The sequence below is a fragment of the Pithys albifrons genome, chromosome Z (genome assembly GCF_047495875.1).
Source record: "Pithys albifrons albifrons isolate INPA30051 chromosome Z, PitAlb_v1, whole genome shotgun sequence".
NCBI classification, from domain to species: domain Eukaryota; kingdom Metazoa; phylum Chordata; class Aves; order Passeriformes; family Thamnophilidae; genus Pithys; species Pithys albifrons.
In genome coordinates this window covers 82,227,466-82,251,194 of record NC_092497.1, presented here as the reverse complement: position 1 = coordinate 82,251,194, position 23,729 = coordinate 82,227,466, and the positions used below count along the sequence as shown (strand labels likewise).

The following is a 23,729-nucleotide window of genomic DNA, read 5'->3' as shown; positions in this document are numbered from 1 at the left end:
AGTCCCATGGAAATCTGCTGGAGTCTGACCTCTGGGTAGGTGTTGAGGAGAGAAGAGGGTGAATTAAAACAAGAAGGATTTGAATTGCAGACAAGAAGTGACAAGGTATAATTGTGTTTTCAGGAGTGATGGGAAGAATCCCAGGAAGCGCAATGTAAATTATCTGGTTTCTTCCACTGTTTGCTTAGGAGAGGGCCTGTGGTGCTTTCTACAAGGGTCCATGCTGCTGCTGTCTCACACAAATAGGTCAAATGAGCACTTCTGAGCAAGTGTAATGAATCAACACTGGCCCAGGCTCAGAAGGAAAACAGTGAGCCCTCCAGTCCTTACTGAGAGTGTATCTGTAGTTACAGATGCCTGGGGGTATGCGTCATGAGGAAGTGCAATCTTCCCCTTTCTTTTAGGGTTACAGCCTGAAGACCATTTTTAGAAATGACAGGGAGTATGTTGTGTGCCAGCACAGGAAGAACATGTACCGGTGTCTCAATGTGCTCTTCGTGATAGGTTTATTAGCTGCTCCTGAGGAGCAACTGGAGGGATTTTTCTTGCAGGATGACATTTAGCACAGTCATGGAATTGTTAACACAGGGTTAGCCTTTGTGTTTCTAACATCACCACCTTGTAGATGAATTCTTTATGGGGGATGTGGACAGACACAATCACCTTTTGTTATTCTGGCACACTAAGATTCAGCATTGAAACCAGAGTGGTGGCATTGCTCCCCTCCCAAGACACTGGCCTCACCCTCTGTGCCCTTCCTGTCACCCTCCATCAGAGGTCTATCACTTCTTTAAGTAATGATGATTTTTAAAAATGATTAGATAGAAAGACTGACTTGATAGAAGCATACTGTAAGGAAAACCCCTTCTATACATAAGTGATGCTCCAGTAGTATCTTCTGTCTAGTCAGTCTGGAGCTAAACCCTGCCAGTGCATAGTCACTCCAGGGGGCCCCTTGCAGCCAGCCTGGGACTAGAAGTGATTTTGCTGTGTATGCAAGGCACTGAGCCCAAATTCACAAGCCCTGCCAGGCCGGAGTGGGCATTCCAACAGCATTGACAGGCAGGATGGAGAAGCAAGAGGTTAGGAAAAATAAATCCTTACTAACAGAATGCCTTGAGGGTGTGCTAAGTGTAAACAGGCAGAAAAATCCTTTTCCAGACAGGTCCAAGAAAGAAATCTTGTAGGTGATGGAAAAGATAACAAGACAATGCAAAGACTGGAGGTGCAGCAGATGCTGCTGAATTGGTGTGAAGAGCTGTCAGAGGTAAAATAGATGGTGAACAAAGTCATACTCTAGCACCACAGGTTTTTTGGCATACAAAATGGCTATGTTGTGCTCTTTTCCTTTTCCTCACCAGGAACTAAATTCGCATCCAGGCAAAAGCCATTTACAGATTGGAGTATGAAACCATCCAAGCCAGTTCCCTACTCTAGCATTCATACGGCTTTTAGAGATGTAGTTTTGCAGTAATGAAGATGTTGCTCCGTTTTAAAGAGTTATTCTGTCAAACATTGGCAGAAAAACACTTCTTCCTGCCCTCACTTCCTCATCTATCTGCTCTTTTGACTTGATAATGGCCAGGATATATCCTACAAAGCTTGGTATTCATCCAAAATATTTTATTAAACTTTCAGACAGTAGGAAATGGTATTGTCTTTAATGTCATTTGTCCCCCAAATCCTTTCGACAGGATCTAAATCCTCTTTAGAACACAGTCTCTGTATTGTTCACATTAGAACATTTTCTGTTCACTTAAATTGCATGAATGCCACTCCACCTCATTGCTGTACCTGTCCAGAGACAGACTGACACATCTAGATAGTGATTATTCTTGCTTTGTTGTCATATTGCTCAACAATAGAAAGCAGCAAAATCAAGAAGAGAGTGGAGGAAAGAAACATTCTCTAACTGGATTTAAAATGTTATCTGTAACTTTTCTTAATCACTTATACTGAAATGTCTGGCATTTATAAATCAGTCAAATAGAGCCAGGGAGTTAGAGTTCAGGAAAAAATAGCACCTCCCTAATTCCTTCTAGTAGAACTGGTCACGATTGTTTCCTGTGTTGAATATAGCTGCTTTTATTTGAGCATGTGGCCTTCCTGCCTTCTCTGTAGAGCTGTGAGAGCTGACTTGCCATGGCACTGAATGCTTGGTACCAGTCTGCATGCTTTGTGTGGAGTCTAGACATTGCCTTGCTATCGGGCTCCGATGTTGGCAGCTACTGAACAGAAGGACCCAGAAGCAGATGGTTCATAGAGTCTAACAGATATTGGGGCACGTAGTGAGGCCTGAAGCCTGCTAAAATGGCTTGAATCCCATGAAGATGAATAAGGGGGAAGAGACCATCCTAGGAAAGGGATGGTCCTATGCCTTAGGATGGATCCACAGAAATCATAATGCTAAATTTGTGCCACAATGTCAGGAAAAGAGAAGGGGCAAAGAACAATATATCCCAAATCCCTTTATCTGCAAAGAAAGAAGACTGGAGTCAATGTTGAAATTTTAGAATCCCCCTCAGTATCTTGTGTAGATCTCATCTCTGCACAGGTAATCATTTGTGCTTGAATCCTGTGCAGTCTGAGTCAGGCAAGTAACTCTGACCCTCTGTATGCAGTTTCAAGCAAGCAGATGAAATAAGCCTGTGCATGGGCTTCTATTACTGATACAAGCTAACCCTGTGGCCTGGGGAGAACAAAGAGGTAGCAGCTAGCTTGGCTACTTCTCAGGTATGGAGGTAAAGAGACCTGGGAGATTCATAGAAGTCCTGTTCTGGATCTCTCATTTTCTGACTATGGGACAAGTGTCCCCGTCCGCCTGAAGGAAGGCTAGATGAGGTCCACAGGCCCTTCTGCTTCTGTTTCATATGTTAGGCTTTTCCATCCACAGTTGCACCACAAAGTGTCAGAAGTCATTTTAGAAAATGTCTCTAAAGTTTAAAAAAGTGAAGCTTTGGTTTAAAATAGTTGCAGATAGTCATGGCAACTAGGTAGGAGTCCTATCCACCACTGGAAGGCAAACAAAGAGGGCGAAGTAGCTTTATTGCATGGTCCAGGGGTCCAGTGAAGAGTGGGCTGTCTTGCTGATGTTTTGGTACAGATGGCTCAGTACCAGGTCTTTAGTCTTCACATGCTGAGGAGATATTACGAAAGAACTATCTCCTCAGGAACTACCCTCCTAAGTGATTTTACATGTATTCAGTACTACATGAGGGTTCAGATTTCTTTGATTGTTCTGGTTTGGGTTTATTTGCTGCACAACAGAGTTTGACTAGATCTCAGCCTCAAGTGGATATCTGTTTCAGCTGGGGTACTGTCCGTCTGCTTCAGGTTAAGCATGCTTTCAAGAACCTTCCTGGTCTGGAGTTAGAACATGCTCCCTCTGCTTTCTTGTCACTGGCAACTCACTTACTTGAAAGATATCACAATGATAAAAAAAATTGTTTTATGTCATCATAATGAGTCCAGAGGAGGTAATTTGGTAATTTGTAGCACATCATCAACACAGGATTTAGGGAGTAATCCTGTGGTCACTCATATTCTGGACAGAGCTGTTAGTATGGAGAGTGCAAATCAGACACAGACTGGCTGAGAAAATTAAATAGCATTTCCAGCAGAAATGGTCATGGTGTCTGATAAAGGTTGGACAATCTTTCAGCTTCTCAAGTTCACCTGTATGGCAAAGGTGGGTGAAAGAGCCATGACTGAAGAAAGTTATTAGCCCCCTCTCTTCACCCCAAAAGGCTATTTCAGCAAATAAATTCAGCATTAAAAATCGACAACTTAGAGTTGTGCCATTTCTTGGAACAAGTAGAAAGCAACTTCCTTTCAATTTTTGTTTGTTTTTTGTTTGCTGGTTTGGGGGCTTTTGTTGTGTTTGTTGGGGTTTTTTTTTTGTTTTTTTTTTTTTTAATCCTGATAAAGAAGCATAGGCATTTTCCTTTTTTCCTCATTATTTGGTGGAGTGAAAGAAAATTCACATTTGACAGAAAGCAAAGCAAGCACTGGCTAAAAGACAATACAGCTAGAATAGAAACTTAATTTCAGCTCTGCTACACTGGGCTGAAGAGAAAGAAGAATCTTTGCAATTAAGAAAGGGATAATTGCTCACAGAATCATACCCAGCTATGTTGTCTGCTGAAAGGGTTCAAGGCTAATTCAGAATTGCATGGAACATTTTCAGTATGCTGTTTCTTTAATTTTCCTGGGATATTTGGCAGTTAGAGAAGGAAACTGCCTATGTAAATCTTCACAAGCTCTAGGCTTTAAATGCCTTGAGGCAGGGTTGCCATTTGCTATGCCAGACTATATCGCAAATAGCCTATCATGATCACCAGTGGCTTTCTGCCACACAAGCACACATTCAAGTGCTGCTCAGAAATCAGGTCTAAATGGGTTGGCAAATACATAGTAGTTCTGTAGTGCCACAAATGACTCATCTGACCTTCAGCATCCCAAAGAAAAATTCTGCCCCACTGAAATCAGTATCAAAACTACTGAACCCCCCGAAAAAATGGTTTCTCTTGTGCTGGAGCTTCACTCCCAAGATGCACTCTGTGGCTCTTCGTGCAGGGATACATTCACCAGGTATTTGTCCAGTTTTACAAAACAAGAAAACCAAAAAACAAAAAAGCACCTTGCACACTGTTAAGACAACAAGTTAGAGGTGTCTACACTGTGTCTTCAGCTCTGACATCTTTGCTTGTGCTTTTTTTTAGAGACAGATAGAAAACCAGGAGAAAGTAAGTGTTTCCTCTTGAAAAATTGCTCCCATATTTATGGAAATCCTTAATTACAGCTGCTAGAAAACCATGATAGCTTTTCTCCCCTAAAGACATCTTGAAAAAAAATTCTAAATTAATGAATAAACTGAATTCAATGCATATTTATGTGTTTTAGATTGGCTGTTCCACGGCAAAGTTGTCCTGATCTTTCCTGAAGGATGTCAGAAATATACCTGTGTAAATTAAAGGTTTTGCAATTTTTAAGCCCTTCTGAAGGCCAGCTGCCTCTCAAGTGGATGCTTCTGTGCATAGGACCAGGATTCAATGGGGTTTCAAGGACTCAATGCTCCTGTATCTTTTTTCCAACTCAATAAAGGGCTTGAGAAGGAAGAGAAGAGAAAGAACAGAGGAGAGGAGAGGAGAGGAGAGGAGAGGAGAGGAGAGGAGAGGAGAGGAGAGGAGAGGAGAGGAGAGGAGAGGAGAGGAGAGGAGAGGAGAGGAGAGGAGAGGAGAGGAGAGGAGAGGAGAGGAGAGGAGAGGAGAGGAGAGGAGAGGAGAGGAGAGGAGAGGAGAGGAGAGGAGAGGAGAGGAGAGGAGACTGTTACATCCCTACTTTTCAATGCCTGAGTAGAAGTTTTTCTGCCAATGGGGCTGAGGGTCTTGTATAGGGTAGAAGCGGAATTACAGTTCCCACAGGCAGACGGACTAGCCTTCTGTGACAAATATTTCTCTGGTGCAGAACTTACTGTGCTTACTGTCCAGTATGTGATTTCCATGCTCAATACAGAGGAGCATCAAAGCATAAGGTGAGAGGGTGAGCCATGGCCTGAGCAGGATGAAACATTCGTATTGGAGAAAATCAATTAATTTAACTCAGATTACTGGAGCTGTGGTCTGTTTCTGCTTTTCCAGTTGCAGTATGATGGCAATGCAAATCAGCAACCCCTTTAAAATACCTCAATATACACAGGAATTTCTATCTGCATGAGATATGGGGTCCCTATTACTGAATTTAATGAAATTATCTATTAATAATATTTATTTTTACAATTCTTCATGTCTTTTCTTCCTAACATTATGAATTAATATCTGGAGAGTCCATACTATTTCTACTACTTTGTTAGCACTTTATTATCACATTTTAAACAGCTCGGGTTTTGATTGCATTGTTACAAAGAATACTTTCAGATTGGGGAAAGTGGTTTGCAAGTTTTCCTTTAACTCCTTCCTGCCTGGCTTCAAATGATCCTCTTTTATTTCTAAAGTACTGGAGCCCAGCACAATTCAGAACTCCCTGTTATGGTCATGTCCTTTCTCCTCATGTCCTTTCAATGTCTAAGAGATTTATTTTTGTTTAGCATTCTCTCTCCATTCAAAATGAGAATAGTATTATTAAGATGCATTTAGGGAACAGAATTCCACTCTTTACTCTTTATTTTTGGCTTTTGACTAACTATGCTTGATAATTACATGTAACCACTTCACTTTGTAATATATTCCCCATATTTCCCTTCCAGCTGACCTAACACTTTCATACAGTAACATACTACAAAGTTCACTAACTCTTTTTTATTTAGAGGCATAATTAGGACTCAGTGTTCCTGAAGCTCTGAAGTCCACATCAATCCTTCTAAGCAAACTTCCTTTCAAATGCAGATAGAGTCCTTTTTCTCAACTTGATGAAGAAAGCCCCTTTGCCTCCTTTATTATTTGCTTTATGATATCTGTTCCATAATTTTAAATTGTGAGAAATCCTCATGCTTAATTTTCAGGGTGCTTAAAATCTATGTTAAATTCAAAACCAGTAAAATCATGTTCAGCAGTGGGTGAATCAGAGCTGACCTGCCTGTTAACGGACCGTGAATATAATTCTGTCCTGAAGTCTGTGCAAATCTCTTTTGTGGCAGCTTCTTCCATGCAAAGTTCACTGTGTTTGATTGTTTGAGCTGGCTTTCTTTCCCACTGCAGGTTGATGTTACGTAACAAAGGCACATGGACAATCTGGAGGTCCCTGGAGGTCCCTCAGGCGTGCGTGCACTGTGCCATGTGTACACATGAATGCATGCCATCTAAATTAGCATATAGGAGTTTTGGACGGTGATCCTTTGCAGATCTGTCAGCAGTAACACCCACTTGAGCAGGCTTGTGCCTCTGACAGCCTCTCAGCCATTTCTATGTAACTACTCTTGTGGCCTGCGAAACTGGCTGAAGTTATTAAGCTATTAAGCTATTAAAGTTATTAAGCTATTAAAAATAATTGCTTCTGTTTACACAGAGCACATGTTACTTCTTGGCCCCACCCATAGGCACACCTAAAGCATAGGAGGTGAGTGTAAGCAACTGCCTGTGCATGACAGATGCTTAAACTAGCTGCTTAAACTCTGCTGCTGTAAGAGACATGGCTCCTTCAGTTACTTTGAATTAACTACCAATCAGACAACTCAGGCCACAGACTCTCTGTGGTCTAAGGCCATGATTAAGAAAAGCATTTAAGGGCGTACTTCAGTTTATGCATTCTCTGCAATGTACAGAAGCATATGGTTGAAGTCCTATTGAAATAATTTCACAAGGGACTGGGATAAACAAATACCAGTCATTCTAGAGACAGAAATTTATCAAATAAAATGTTAGGTTTGTCTTTGAGGTCTCTGATAATAGGTCTAAATCTAGCTTTCTACTGAAATGTTGCAGTGAAAGCATAAATAACTTTTGAAGTTTCTTTAAAACATTCCCATTGTCCTTCCTTTTCCCCTGTTTTCCATTAGAAATTCACAACAAAGAATGCATTCCCCCCAGTTCAAAAATAAGGCCAAGCGGCATGTTAACCTGCATTGCCTGTATGTCTGCAAGCTGTGTTTCAGAAAGTGTTGTTACGTATTTTGCTATTTTAGAATCAAAAGCAAACCAAATGGTCACATAGAAGGTAGCTAATTGGTCAGGGAGCATATATCTCTGCCAAGAACATTTTTTCTTATTTCCTGTAGATGGATCTAGGTATTGAATGAATGCTATCTGGCTTTCAAGCTGAGAAATACATAGGACAAAATATAGGTCTGGCTTACTACATTCCAGGGCAAAGAAAATGTTGCTGCTTTACATCGAGCTGCTAAGACCAATGTTTAGAAAAGCTGCTTAACTGTCTGTGACCGGTGGGCAAACTCATTTTTTGAACACTCAGTGTTGAATCAGGGTTGCTTTTTTTTGAGAGGATGATGAAAAAACACTTCTAGCTCTGACTGGTATAGAAACACCCGGATCACTAGAAAAATGTAGGTAGTATTTTAACTTGCTGTAAAAGAAAAAAAATAATTAAAATAGTTAGGATTTTAACTACTGTATGTTGCATAAATTCATACTTGCTCAGGTAATGCCTCTTACTCAGATAATGCTTTTTCATCTAAATGGTTAGCATGACTTAAAAAATGAAAATATATTCCATGTATTACCACTATCATTCTCCTCATCAAAATTTACAGTATTCTGACAGAAGGAAAAATAATGAAGGGGTTTTATTTTACCTACCTTCTTCTGGGAAGAAGGAATGATCTCCATTATAAAGAAATTATAGTGGCCTTTTAAGAACATTTTTTTCATTCCGTTTACCCAGTTCAAGAGTAAGTCAGGACCATCAGCAACTAAACAAAAAAAAAAATCCAGACGCAACCTCATTCATCCACACAGGACAGTAGACATAATTATGACTACTAAAGTAGAAATGGTAAAACACTATTACTTAATAGTATATGTTACCACATTACTCTTATAATAATATATATTACTAATATATACAATATTAAAAATTTATAAAATAATACTGAGAAAAGATGGAGAAATGCATTGTGCAGAAAGATTTGCATAAAAGCAACACTTTACTATTCTTCTTAAATAGCTTGTGCTGGCTCACAGAGTGGCATAACCTTTTCCTTTCATTTGACTTCTATTGTCTTTTTATTTAAGGCTCCAACATATTTTGGCTTTGGTGTTAGGAGGTACTGAATTAAAACACCTGGGGATGGTACAGAAGGAAGTCTTTCATACAATAGCACAATAAACCTTGGTGAGGCACAGTGTGTTAGTATTCTAACTTTAAAGGTTTACTTAGCTTAAACTTTAAAAGTGGTAAGTTTTGGTGAATTAATTATACACGCCGTAATAAAATTACCAGAAATATCCTACTGAGTATTTTGAGAACTATGAAAGCTCATTATTTTAATTCACATTGGACTAAAAACTGATGTATTTTTGGCTTTTCTCAATGTTTTTAAGACTGTGCTTCATAACAAGATGTACTTTTGTGAGGATTTAAATACCAGTCTCCTCTGTAAGAACGGCTGATTTTCGCTATTTGAGATGGTGATAATTTTTACTGTATTTTTAATCATAAAAGGATCACACTTAGAGAGTGGTGCTAATAACTGCAAGGCGACCGGTTCAATCCTTATAAGGGCCATTCGCTGAAGAGATGGACTTGACGATCCTTGTGTATCCCTTCCAATACAGAATATTCTGTGATTCTGTGAACGCTGCTTGGGCAAAGCACCTTGGACGCAACATTTTTGGACAGTCACCCCTGAAAGAAGAACGAGTCAGAGTAGTTCAAGCCAACGAAGGGGCACAGCCGGGGTCTCCCCGCGTTGGGTGGCGCTGTCGGCGTCTGCGGGACACCCGCTGCTGCCCCACTTCCCGCCCCCTGCCCGGGGAGACCCGCGCCCTCCCCTTCCTCCCCCGCCCGGCACGGGACCATTTAAGAGGAGGGGGTAGCGACTTGAGTGCTCGGCTGGGGGACGAGGCTGCTCCTGAGAGGGCGCTAGGATTAGATCGGCCGAAAGAAAAAAGAAGAAAACAAAACAAATTACCTAAAGAGGGAGCGAAGGGGAGGGGAGAAAGGAGGGAAAAATAGTCAAATTAAGAAAAAAAGAAGGACAAGAAGGAAAACGGGAGGTGTGGGAGCAGGAAAAGAGGGGGAAGAGCAGAAATAGCTGTGGGACCCGGTCTACAGGCTGCGCGCAGGGCGGGGATGGTGCGCCGCGGCGAGCTGTGCCTGTTGCTGCTGCTGCTGCAGGGCTCCCTCCTCTTGCTGGCCTCAGCCCGACGCGGCCGCTCCGCCTGCGCCCTCGGCAGAAAGGTAAGCGCTGGCCGATATGCCCCCTGGGGACCGGGGTGCCTTGGGGCAGAGGGTCTGTTCCCCTCGGGGAGCGGTGGTGGGAGGGTGGGGTGTTCGAGGCCGTGCCGATCGCAGCCCTGCCCGGTCTCGGGTGGGCGCGGGCGGCGGAGCTCGGCTGGCGGCCGCCCGAGAGCGGCGCCGCGGAAGGCGGGCGGTGGCTTCCCGGAGCGGTGCGCCAGGTGGGACGACCACCACCTGAGTGCTGAGCGAAGAGCGTGACGGAGGAGCAAGACCCCGGGCTGAAGGCCAGAAGGACCTTTTGCTTATGCCGGATTGGACGAGCTGCGCCGTTCGCGATAGGACGGACTGGCCCGGAGTGACTTGCTGCCAGCATCACTCGCATCGGTACTCTCTATCCCTATTGCGTAACGCCGAGATGCTGGAGTAGGTTTGGACCAGCAAAAGGCCGTGCCCCGGGAGTAAAAATGCGGGTACAGCTTGTGTTGGGCTTTGCTTCTAAGCTCGTCAACCTAACTGCAGTAACCCGGAGCAGCACGAGCTGACCTAGCTACGGTGGGTGGCTAGCGCAGCTGAGAATCTCTGTTGCAGGTGAGGGGTGATACGGCCAATATGAGGCTTGTGAGCAGCGTGTCTGTCATTTCCATTGAAAATCAGACACTGAGAAAAAAGCCGTTCTCGATGAAGTTTCTGACATAAAAGCACCAAAAATCAAGTAGGAAAAGCCTTCTTGAACTTTGTGTTAACAGACCATCTGTGCTGTCTCTTGGCATCTTCTGGGAAGCAAGGTGTATCTGGGACACGTGTACCACCTGTTGTGCTCATCATCCTTCTCAGGCAGGGTTAACTCCTCCAGCACAACTGTTACGGAAACTAGAAGTCTTTAGAATTAAGTGCAGCCCTGCTGCACTGGTGAGGTGACAAAGCCACAGCAGACTTGTCGGGGTAGGTGTGAGAAATCTTTGCAACTCTGAAAAAGGTCTGTTCTGTGATTTTACTCCTCACTCTCACCTGCACATACCCCAGGTCCTGGGGTGTTGCTGCCACCAGTTGAGTGTGCCAGTTTCCTGGGATGTCTTCTGGGTGGGGAATTGCTGATTCAACCACATACCAAGCTACATGTGCTTCACTGGCCGTGTCTGCCTGAGCTTGAATTCAATAGAGCTTAACCCTGCCTTGTGGGGAGTGTGTCTTTTTGATTTGTTTGTACCTGGAACCAGTTTGTCAACTGGATTTATAGGTGGCCAGCTGTGACACTGCCATAAAGCCAGGTGAAGCATTTGGAGTGGGTACCTCCTTCACCTGGAGGGCATGAAGCACAAAAACCTGTGAGCTGCTGTGAAACTACTGCAAGGAGCTAGTGAGAGCAAGGACTGCGGGGACAGCCTCAGAGAACCTGAGCAGCAGAAGTCATACTTGTGGAAAGTTCACAGATTTAGTGTGACACGCAGGGTTTTTTTCTCAGGAGCTATTGACTGGACTCACGCCAGTCACTGGCAAAACTGATGGTGAAATGTGTTAATGTTATGTCATTATCTGCTGATTACTTTGTCATTAAAATGTGAGACTACTTGTAGCTGTGGAATTGACAGGCTGTTTCCTGGGTCATTAGGACAGTGTAGTAACCACACTGTCTAGGAATGGCAGCGTGTGCCTTATTTACTAAACTGTTGAGTTTATGAATATTTACACCAACCCCTGAGGAAAAAATATATTGTCTTGTTCCTCCATCATCAGGGATGGCTTTTTTGTTGTTTATTTTAGTTCTTGATGGGATTCATTTTTTCATCTCTCTAGATTACAAGTCTACCTTTCTTCCTTTTGTCGGGTTGCCTAAAGTTTTTGTAATGTAAGAAATATGTGCATTGGTGCCTGAAGGAGAGAAGCTGCTATTTTAGGGAATGATCATACAATAAATTAAGAGGGCTTTCTCATCATCACTTTAAGTTATAGTTAAAACTACTACCAGTAATATGCCTTATCATTTTTTTTAAATAGGGAAAAAGAAAGACATTGAAAACTGTTAATCTAAAATAAAGTACGCTGGAATCTTTTGGGGTTATATGCCAGTTACTAAATAATGTGGTCTGGTAGTGTTTTCTTTTTGCTTAACATTGGAGTGTATCTGAAAAAATGAAGCCAGAATTCAGGGATTAGCAGTGGAATGCTTGTGGTTGTACTTGGTTATTATTCTCTGATGTGTTGTTCCTGATAGAGGGCCAATTAATTCATATGGCTACTTTTCCCCTAATAAGGACTTTGGCAGAGCAACTAATCTGTCTGTCCTCAAACTGTGGCTTTTTAGTTAAAAAGATATTTTTTTTCTCTTCTGGCAAATGGAGACTGAACGTGTGTTCTTTTAGTAGTTGTAGTCAGAGCACTGTTTATCCCTAGATGAGTTCTGCTTAAAGTCTTAAGCTGAGTTTGAATGTCAGTAATGCAAGTGGGCAAAAGCTCAAGACCATTACAGTGTGGTTAGCATTTTGGTATGCATTACCGTAGTTGTATGGGCTGTTAACATGGTTAATAAAATTACAATCTTTGCCTGTATTAGGTGCAAATGAACATGACAAGATATGACATCAGGATAGATAAAAGCAAGGGAGAAAGCCATATAGGGAGGGTTATAGGGCTGCCTGCTGGGGTGAAATATTGCATGCCATGTGTTCTGCCTTCTTTAGCAAGGAAAAAAAAATACCACCAGTAAACATATATTGTAGATTAAGAAACAGTGCAGTTCTGGACTGAGGTTTGGAAGGTGCGGCTGTGAGGCCAAGTGGTGAGTATTAGAATTAGGGGTCCTGAAAGATACTGAAGCCACAGAGGGCACTTACCTGCCCAGTGAATTATACACTTTTTGCTTGGAAATGTATGGTCTACACAGATGAGAGAGAGAATGGAAGAAAGCACAACCAATGTAGAAGGAAGCAGACCAAGTGTAGGTTTTCCATGTCCACAGTTCATGTGCAGTTCCTCAGTCTGTGGACAGCAGTTTTCCTTTCACTCTGAGCCACTGTTTCACATGTAACCACAGCCTTCCATCTTTATTTTTTCCTTTTCAGTTTTAAACTCTTATGTGCTTCTAGATGTTTGGAATATTGCCAAATGCATTCTTTGTTCTTCCTGGTGTTTTTCTGTATTGTTTATCATAATTTTACTCTTGATAGTACATAATGTGTCCCAATTTGAGCTAATTTCTCTGACACACCCCCTAAATGACACTTTCTCTGATCCTCTTCTGCACCATTCTTCCAAAGGAGTCATTGCTGCCTCACCTGAAGTGTTGCATGATAACTGACAAACACAGTAGTTTTTCTGTATTTGAAGTCTACAGGTTGCATCCTGTGGTGGATTTATAAATACTGCTGGAAAGACAAGCTGCTGGGCCTAGTTAAAATGAAATGAACCTGAAGCTTAGGGTTTTTTAACTGATAGAAGAAGGAACCTCAGCTCCTGAGGGAAAACCCTGGATGTGCACCATGCTTTTTCAGAATTTCTTCAAGGGCTGACACTGTCCCCTCGTGTTGGGTAAGCATTGTCAGGCTTTATGTGTCACCATTGCACCTCCCAGTGGACAGTGAAGTTTGTCCCCTGTGCAGTTCTGGTTGAGAAGGAGACTTTCCAAGTCTCATGGTAGGGAATGGATTCTACAAGTCCAAGTGTGTTTTCTGTGACAGTGTCAACTTGCACAGCTCCATTTCCTTCTCCCTCATTCTTCTGCTGGCTGAGGAAAAGACATTCTCCTTTATTTTTCTAAATCAAGGAATTTTTTGTCTAGGCTGATACCCTGAATCAGTTTACAGATGGCTGTTTTTCACCCAGGCAAATGAGGTAGGGGAGAAGGCACCATGCCAAAGTGCTGAGGATTTGGAAATACCTTGATCTGATGACCCCTTAGATCTCGGTGTGGCACCAAATTGTGTTCTCTTGTGGGACTGCTGCTCTTTCCAGTTGCTTGTAGTTTTTCCCATCATGAGTAATGTATGGAGTGACATTGGTAAGTTGAAGAGTGGACACAGAAATACACATCTTGATCTTTTTGTGGACCTTCTTGTTATGCTGCTGAAACTGAAATTCCTCAAGTTGTACAGCCTCTCTTAAGCTTCCAGGACACCACTTTGACTGTAGTTTATGTTGGTTTTAAACCACCCTTTTTTGATGTAGTTGTGTTAAAGGATCCTACTGCAAAGCAAAATTGGGTTGTAGCACCTTTATCTACTGCATGCTGTCAGGCAAGTAATGTGCTGCCAGTGTTGGTGTATAGTGCGATGCTTAACAAGCCTCAGCACTGCTCCTGTGCTATTTCACAGCCACCTCGAGCACTTCTAAGGGCTTCCCTTTTAAGGTATTGGTGGAGATTATATCCATGCTTTTCCCTTTCTGAAGGTGCAGTGAAACATGTGAGGTAGGCAGGAATATGAGTGGGCTCAAAGGTACAGCAAGGGAATACAGACCTGCTCAGGCACACCAAGGATTTTCATAGAATAGAATCATAGAATCGATTAGGTTGGAAAAGACCTCCAAGATCATCAAGTCCAATCCTTGGTCCAACTCCAGTCCATTTACCAGATCATGGCACTCAGCACCACGTCCAATCTGCGTTTAAAAATCTCTAGGGATGGTGAATCCACCACCTCTCTGGGCAGCCCATTCCAATGCCTGATTACTCTCTCTGTAAAGAATTTTTTTCTGATATCCAACTTAAATTTCCCCTGGCAGAGCTTAAGCCCATGCCCCCTTGTCCTATTGCTGAGTGCCTGGGAGAAGAGACCAGCCTCCACCTGGCTATAATTTCCCTTCAGGTAGTTATAGACAGTGATGACGTCACCTCTGAACCTCCTCTTCTCCAGGCTAAACAACCCCAGCTCCCTCAGCCCCTCCCCATAGGGCTTGTGCTCCAGTCCCTTCACCAGCCTTGTTGCTCTTCTCTGGACTTGCTCCAGCCCCTCAATATCCTTTCTGAACTGAGGGGCCCAGAACTGAACACAGTACTCAAGGTGTGGCCTCCCCAAGGCAGAGTACAGGGGAAGGCACTTGGCCTTGTTGAACTTCAGCCCATTGGAATCAGCCCATCTCTCAAGTCTATCCAGAGCCCTCTGCAGAGCCCTCCTGCCTTCCAGCAGATCGACACTCCCTCCCAGCTTGGTGTCATCAGCAAATTTGCTGATGATGGACTCAATCCCCTCATCTCAATCATCCATGAAGATATTAAACAGGACTGGACCCAACACAGACCCCTGGGGAACACCACTGGTGACCGGCCGCCAGCTGGATGCAGCTCCATTCACCAGCACTCTCTGGGCCTGACCCTCCAGCCAGCTCCTAATCCAGGAGAGGGTACACTTGTCCAGGCCATGGGCTACCAGCTTTTCCAGGAGTATATTATGTGAGACAGTGTCAAAGGCCTTGCTGAAGTCCAGATAGACCACATCCACAGCCTTCCCCTCATCCACCGGGTGGGTCACCTGATTGTATAAAGAGATCAGGTTGGTCAGACAGGACCTGCCCCTCCTAAACCCATGCTGGCTGGGTCTAATCCCTTGTCCACCCTGAAGGTGCTGTGTGATTGCACTCAGGATGCCCCATCTCCTCTTGCACAGAGCAGTAGCAGTCTGTTTGCAGGGGTCTGGCATGGACACAGAGCAGTGTTGGGACTCCAGTCTCTGCTTTCTGAAGAAAAAGGAGATGCCAAAGGAGTGCAAGGCATTAGCATGTCCTGAGGGTCTTTTAAAGGGAGAGTGAGTTTTGTGAGCTCCCTAAGTACCATCCTTTGGTGATGATATCTGTCATGACTGTTTCCTAACAGATACCAAACTCCTGGTGCCCAGAAACTGACTTGGCAGGGTCCAGGGAAGTTTCCCATCAGTGATGGAAAACTGAGGATTCTCTGTTTTCCATGCTGGTTCCCAGCTATTCTGAGAAGGCAGGTCTGAATGGTGCTTGGAGTGATTTCCGAAGTTCACAACTGCTGATGTTGAGATGGAAGTGCCAGCAAGACTGCTCAGCTGCTCTGCTTTGAAATGTCTCAGTCTCAGGGATTGAGTGAAAATTTTTGTTAGGTCTCAGACTGCTTTTTTCTGCTTGTACTACAGACTCTTTAAAGGAAGATTTTACTCTGTGCCTGATGGCCTGTGTGATTTCTTTAGTGGTACCACTAGTAGCTGGCAGTGTTACTCTGTTTTCAGTATCCAATTATGAAAGCGGGAGGACTATGTAGAACAAAAATAGCCTTTGTAGCTAGGCTGTGGCCAGTACTCCAGAGTAGCACTGATGAGCCCTATTAAAGTCTAGTACCATTTATCTGGCTTGAGTCTTCTGCCTGGGTTTAGGAGCTGGAATGAAGTTTTAATCTGGCTGCTGTCCACTTGTTCTTTACAAGTCTTTGCAGTTGTGGCTGTTCTTGTGCAATCCCAGACACATGCTCAGACTTGTGTGACAAGGAGTATTGACCTCCTAACCTTGCGCCTTTCCCAGGTGCCTCTTCTCTCTTTACATTTGCAGTAGATAGAAAGTAGAACTTCTGGTCCTTCCTCGTTGCTGTCTGGCCACTATTTTCAGTTCATATCCCTCCACAGTGGTGTGTCCTTCCATTTTCCCTTTCGGACTAATGACAGGAGAAGCCCTGTCTTGTTTTCCCTCTTTCATCCTTCCTGGGTCTGTAATGATCTGTAATTCAGGTGTGTTCCAGGATTGTCCTATAGGATACAAAACTGTAGCGTGGTGTTATTAGGGTCCAAAGTATCCTTCAGACTCTTGATATGGTACAGAAAGGTCTGAAGAGTCCTTTGGAATATATTTGGTGTGGACAGTGCTCTCAGATACATAGTGTGATTCTTGAGGCTGTGCTGTGTAGTACCAGAAGTTGGACTTTGATGATCCCCATGGATCCCTTTCAGCTCAGGATATTCTATGATACTGTGAGGCACGCTGATAAGCTTGGACTGGTGGTAGCACTTCTCTGAAGTGCTGCTTGATCTGTCGCCTGGGTTTGATGTAGAGAGCTGCTGGAGAAGGTTATCTAGGATGAGCCATTGCAGAGCAGCCTTCAAGATTAACCTTTCTGACCCTGGGTTATAGTGTCAGAAGTTTATAGGCAATGTGCTTCCAATAAATTCCTCCAGGCAGCCTGTTCTGCATTTGGTAGTCAAGCAGGATTGTTAGACCAGCACACATGCACAGTTAGCCTCATTGCTGAGGCTAGAGGTATCTGCTGGCTCAAGGCTGACCAGATGTTTAACTGCATCTGGAAGCCTATTCTCTTACTTAGACATGCAAAGGCTATCTCTTCCTGTCTGTGCAGACAGAAACTGTGTCCATTGCTCTGCAAAGTGCTGCTGTGCCTGTGGAGGGCATGCTGTGGGTGATGAAGGTTGTGCATGGTGCTGGTGTGAAGTGAGTTGGAAGGATTCAGGCAGGATCCATTTTGTCCCATCTTCTGTCTTGTGGAAACACCACAGACTTTTACTGAGGTATTCCTAGTGATGCTGTGAAGTACATTTTTCATCAGAACAAACTTAATTCTGATTCTGACTTTCTGATGGCTGTGGTTTTGAAGAGATTTTAAAAGCTAATTTAAAGAAAGAAGCTTTTTCCTCCGCTATTTTAAAAGTGTGATACCCTGGAACCACAGGCCAAGAATTTTTCACTCATTTTCCAAGGTATTTCATGCCCTTCTCTGTTTCTTAAGGAGGAGAACTGGGCTGAGAAGGGTTTTTATTGACTGTGTGTCTGTCTGACATGTGCTTCATCCCTGTAAAACTATTTCTACCTGCTCCAGCAAGTCTGCCTGCCAGCTGTGACTTGTGTTACTCATTTTCTTGGTGTCTTGTGTCGTGGTTTAACCCCAGTTGGCAACCAGGTACTGTGCAGCCATGCAGTCAGTCCTTTCCCCATGGGATGGGGAAGAGCACTGGAAAGGTAAAAGTGGAAAAACTCTTGGGTTGAGATAAAGACATTTTAATAGGTAAAGTGAAAACCACACACACAAGCAAAGAAATTCAAGGAATTCATTCACCAATTCCCAGGGATGGGCAGGTATGCAGCCATCTCCAGGAAGACTGGGCACTATCACATACAACAGTTACTTGAGAAGACAAACCCCATCACTCTGAATGTCACCTCTTCCTTATTCTTCCCCTTGCTTTTTGTACTGAGGATAATACCATATGGTATAGCATATCACTTTGGTTGGTTGGGGTTAACTGTCCTGACTGTATCCCCTCCCAATATCTTGTGCACCCTCAGTGTCCTCACCAGCAGTCTTGACAGGTAGAAAAGGTCTTGACTCTGTGTAGCCCCTGCTAAGCAGTAACAAAAGCATCTCTATATTATCAACACTGTTTTCAGCACAAATCCGAAACATAGTCTCATACTAGACTCTGTGAAGTAAATTAACTGTATCCCAACCAAAACGAGTGCACTCAAAGCAGAATGTTCTCCCAAAATGCTGCACTACCCTCTGACTCAGTGTCACAATAGTCTCTTTGATGAAAGGTGCCTTGCTGTGCTGAGGTGAATATGATAGAAACCCTGGTGTCCTGCTCTGCTGCAGCAAAGTGGTGCCAACTTTTGACTCAATAAAAGGCAAAACTTGGGTAAGCATCCTGCCTGAAGCATGGTGTGCTAGGGCTGTACTCTGCTGCTGGTTTTGCTAGATACCCAGGTGATGCATCGGGTGGTGTTACTGTTGAGAAGACCTGGTGTTACCTTTCAGGAGGAGAAAGTCACAGCCCATCTTACATTTTTATTTAATGAAAATTGAATTTGACCTCAAGACCTGAAAAAAAGGATGGTCAAAGAGGACTCTGTATGAGCAAAGTCACTTTAGAAAAAGTCCATAGTGGCAAGCTGCTGAGCCAGGCTTGGCACCGTGTTTTTCTTAAGTCCTGTACCGTAGTGGCCTGGAGTAAATGTATGCACTTACTCATCTATATCTCCCTCTCTTCCAGCAAAATGAGCTGAACTCCTTTCTGTGGACCATCAAGAGAGACCCCCCATCTTACTTCTTTGGTACCATCCATGTCCCATACACACGTGTTTGGGATTTCATCCCAGAGAACTCCAAGAAAGCCTTCCAGCAGAGCCACATTGTGTACTTTGAACTGGACCTCACTGACCCCTACACCATCTCAGCTCTCACCAGCTGCCAGCTTCTGCCACAAGGGGAGAACCTCCAGGATGTGCTGCCCCGTGACATCTACAGCCGGCTCAAGCGGCACCTGGATTATGTCAAGCTCATGATGCCATTCTGGATGACACCAGACCAGCGGGGCAAGGGGCTATATGCAGACTACCTCTTTAACGCCATCGCTGGCAACTGGGAGAGGAAGAGGCCTGTCTGGGTGATGCTGATGGTGAACTCTCTCACAGAGGCAGATATCAAGTCACGGGGTGTGCCTGTTCTGGATCTATACCTGGCCCAGGAAGCGGAGCGGCTGCAGAAGCAAACAGGTGCTGTGGAGAAAGTAGAAGAGCAGTGCCACCCGCTCAATGGCCTGAACTTCTCCCAGGTGAGGCAGAGTGGTGTACAGGGTGCCAGGCTGGCTGCTCAAGTGGATATCGCAGCAGCAAGAGCATGGGCTGGGGCATTGGGTAAGTGCTTTCTACCCAGAGACTCACTTATTCACTGTAGCCTATGCCTTTTTCTATGTCCTCAGGAGAGTTTTCTAGTAAAGGAGTTCAGGCCAGATAGTAAATTCATTTAGGCCTGGCCTGGGGAGACCTCTATTTTCTTCCTTGGGCAGGCTCCACCCTCAAAGACTACTGGACCTTTGGATGTATACTCTTTAACCCTGACTGGCCTGCTCTTCAGGAGCTCAGGTCCAGCTGGGGCTCAATATTTGTAATAGCAAGTTCAAAAGAAAGGGAGAGCATGAGTGCTGCGAGTAGTGCTGAGAAGTAAGTGCTGGTTGTAAGAATAGCACGGTGGATATCTCAATGCCCTCGGTTATAGAGGCTGATCCTCTACAGTGGGAAAAATATTTTTTGATTTTATTTTGTTTGGGATTCTTTCCCTTACTTTCAGATCAGGTGAGTCAGCACAGCACGGCTTTCTGCAGGTAGCTTCACAGGGTAGTGCGGGCACTAGTGCAAGTGCCTTTGTGTTTGCAAACTAGATGGAATTCAGCACTGTTGTACATGCAGTATCACACCAAGTAAGCAGAGTGTCCTCTGTGCTGTCCATGTGTTGGGTGGGCTGCTTCTCTCTGAACTAAATACACCAGGGAGCGATGACTGTCTCTGCCTGCCTGCTATTGCTACAGGGAGGTGCTAATTTGGGGAGAGAAAGTGGCATTTGCTTAGGAATAGATGAGACCTGCGTTTTGCACCATGCCCTGATAGAACAATATCATGAGGCTGGGGAGTTTTGACTGATGCCTGACCCTTTCCTCTGCATCCTGTCCTGTCACTGATGCAGCGTTTCTCTTGCTGGAAGGGAAGGAGAGAAAGCGAGGTCCAGCCCTGTAAGGGCAGGGACAGCCGTTCAGAGCAAATATCTGAAGTACTGCTATCCTAGCCAACACTGGTAGGGAACCCTTGTGCAGGGAATAGCACACAGTACAGGCTGCATCACTTGTGCAGTCCTTAACTGCAGACAGAATATCTGCATTTCTCTCTTCCCTTGTTTGGAGCTGGGCAGCCTCATTTACATCTCCAGTCTTTTGCTCAACACTGTGCTTTTAATCCTTATGTTGTCTCTGTTTGCTTGGATTATTGCTTGGAATAGTCCGTGAAGTCCCATCTCCTCCACCTCTTTCCTGGTTGAGGTTTTATTAACACTTTTTGCCCATGTTTTTCTGTTGCTGACATAGGCTCTTTGGCTTAGTCGTGATAGAAGTGGAGAGAGGGAGGGCAGATCACGTGCATTTTTCTCTATGATCTTCTAAGAAAGCAGTAGGTAGACTGAGACATATTGATTGCAAATTCTGTCACTGTTAAGCTCATTGCAAATGTTGACTCTTTCACACATCTTTCTTCAAAGGGCAGCTGTTGCTGTGCTGTTTTGCAGATGGAGTAAATATCAAGCTGGCAGTTAAATGCCACCCTAACGCCTGATTCTGATAGATCTCAGAAGCTTAGCAGGGCCAGGCCCAGTTAGTACTTGGATGAGGGACCTCCTGGGAATACTGGGGGCTGCAGGTTCTAGGCCTGGGGACTTCACTGTCACAGTCCAAGCTTGATCGGCCATGGCAGATGAACCTTAGAAGTTAAAGGGTGGGGCCAGTTCCAAACACACAGTGCCTCACCTGAAGAATACACTGTGCAGACTCAAAGGATACACCAAGATAGGTAGAGCCCTTCCCAAATCTTCATTCACAAAGCCTAGACATTGATGCCGGAGGGGTTTTTTGATTTTTCAATTTTCATATTTTGTAGAATTTAGGAACACAGTAAATGTAGCACTGTAGATTTTAATGGATTAATATTTAGCAGCTTGTAGTATAAAGTCCTATATCTACCCCTGCTCCAGAACTGGCAGCTAAGATCTGCCAGATATTTAGTTTCTTTCTCAAGGTACCAGATTAGAGAATATCAGAGAGAACATACACATGGAGCAGTGTGTCTTGAAGCCCTGGAGAGCATCCAAAGAACCTTTATGTGCTGAAGAAGAGGTGGATGAAGACAGAGGGTCCCAACGACCCCAGCCCCAATTCAACAGGGGGTGGGAACTGGGAGGGGACAGAGGTGGAACTGGATATGTGGACAGTAGTGATTGGATAGATGATATTATTAAAGCTATAGAACTTAGAGCTTGCATGCACGCATGTCTGTGTATTCCTGGATGAGTGGGGTTGCTCATTAAAGTGCCTGCCCTTTATCTTATCTCCCACAAGCTCCCACAGCTCGAAGTTTTTTTTACAGACTTTTACAGCAACAACATGAATGGATGAAATATCAAGCTGCATGGGCTAGGGTCACAGAACTTCAACATCCAGAATTGCCCAACCTGCTGATGGAGCCACAGTGACCAGAACTGCAGGAGAAACCTGCCTCTAATTGGGATAGTCACAGCCCATGTTTGCCCCATGACGAGTGGAGGTGTACATGTGCACCATGCAGGCTGTGGCTCTTTCTATACCTTCTCACTTCGAGGCGAAGAAGTACACTGTCTCTTGAAGGAGCATGCCTGAAGCTGCACTGTAAATTCACACCTTCACTTCTGCCCACGACTAGATTTTCAAAATAGTCAGCTTAAGCAAAAGGAGAACCAGAAGCAGATGGTGTTTATATTTCTAAGCTAATTTCTTGGCTGTTTCAGAAACTGGCTTGTAAACTGTCAAGGTTGGGAATTGTGTAAATCTTTGAATTTAGAGATTTCTTCTGAGTTTGTTCAGGCATTAGAGTTAATTATGTGTTTAATGAAAATTGAACAAAGATTTTGAAATATGCTCTTTGAAAATAATTTTCTTTGGTGTTGTGCTGCTGTCTGCAAATCCCCACTATCTGATTGCTTCTGTGACTGCTTTTCCAGTGAGTGAACACACGGGCATGACTTAGAAACTTCTGTTGGGGAAAATGGGGAACATAAAGCCATAAGGACTAACCTATTCCTGTTGTTGCTGTGAATGACCCTTCCCCCCAAAAACAGGACTTCGAGCCACGTTAGTGTAGGGTAAGATAAAACGTAAAGGTCCTTTAATAACACAGGGCCTACAGCCCACAGGAATACAGGATGACATGCATGTGCCCCAGTTCTTCTTTCCATGGCTTTTATAATAAGATCCCTCCAATCATTGCTTTACACATTTCTCAGTCCAGCCCCAGTCCCACCCCTGGAATTGGGTCTGGGGTCGTCAGGACCCTCTGTCTTCATCAGCTCTTCTTCCTCAGGCACACAAAGGTCTCTTGGAGTTCATCCAATTCTGGCTTTTGGGTCACTCTGACCTGTGTTTATGTTTCATTCTGTAGGCCTTCTGATATCCTTCAGCTCTTTACCTTGGAAAGGAGTCTAAACAAGATTAATTAACTAAAGGAATTTGAGCTCCCTGTTCTGGGACAGGGGTAGTGATAGAAAGGCATTAAACTTAAACTGTTAGAAATATTAACCCTCTAAAAATCTACAACTACTGTGTTCCTAAAATCTACAAAATGTAAAAATCAGAACAAAAACCCTTTCGGCATCAAGTACCCCCTTTAGAAACAGACAAAACTCAAAAATTTTGTCTGGATTCTACTACTTAAACTTAGCATTACACTAAAAGATAAACAAAAACTATAGTATTAAATCTTACAGCTAGCTATAATGCAAAACACTAATGATAAACATAACTAAACAGTTGGTTAGGTTCAGTAACCATGAAGTTGGTTTGTGGAAACTTTGCAAGAGTTACTTGATTTGTAGTACTACATGAGACAAACTCTGGACTTTTCTGAAGCTGCAATAGCATCTGAGGGCTGATTTTGGATAATTTCAATGACAGTGTTTTTTCAATTGACTTACTTTTAGAGATGGAATCTCCAGGTCTCTGGAATTTCATAGGACTTTCCAAAGTTTGTTTCACTCATCAAAATGCCAATTAGGGCCAATTGTTTTCTATCTTCAATTGCTGGTATTTGAATACAAATACAGCAGTCAGTTTTTGAAGGATTTTATATATGTGACTAGGGTCACATGCAAGTTTTGATTTCAAATTTCAGCTAAATTCATAATGCAAATTTAGCAATTTTTTGGTGTTTTGGCTAAAGCCAAATGCAATTACAAATTTTAGTTCCTAACCTAATTCATGGTTAGTAGCAATGCAAACAATACATACAAAAAGTAATTTAAGAAAGTAATAGTCTCTGTTGCCCTTGTTCTAGGGGCAGAGGACTTCTGTCCTGCAGTAAGTCCAGGAAACTTGCTATGCAAAGAAAGCAGTCTATTTTGTCTTTTAAGATGA

The 23,729-nt window shown here is 43.7% G+C and overlaps 1 protein-coding gene across 4 annotated transcripts in view; it reads left to right on the top strand.

Annotated features, from left to right (window-relative positions):
- Nucleotides 1–9,505: 9,505 nt before the first annotated feature.
- The window catches only part of TRABD2A (TraB domain containing 2A), a 91,115-nt gene continuing 76,891 nt past the window's right edge, over nucleotides 9,506–23,729 (top strand). For 3 of the 4 annotated variants that reach the window (XM_071580309.1, XM_071580308.1, XM_071580306.1), the window contains exons 1-2: nucleotides 9,506–9,852; nucleotides 18,798–19,440. In XM_071580309.1, coding sequence (XP_071436410.1) covers nucleotides 9,745–9,852; nucleotides 18,798–19,440 — 751 coding nt within the window. In that variant the 5' untranslated portion in view covers nucleotides 9,506–9,744. The remainder of the gene's footprint in view (nucleotides 9,853–18,797; nucleotides 19,441–23,729) is intronic. The other variant, XM_071580307.1, reaches the window with a different exon arrangement.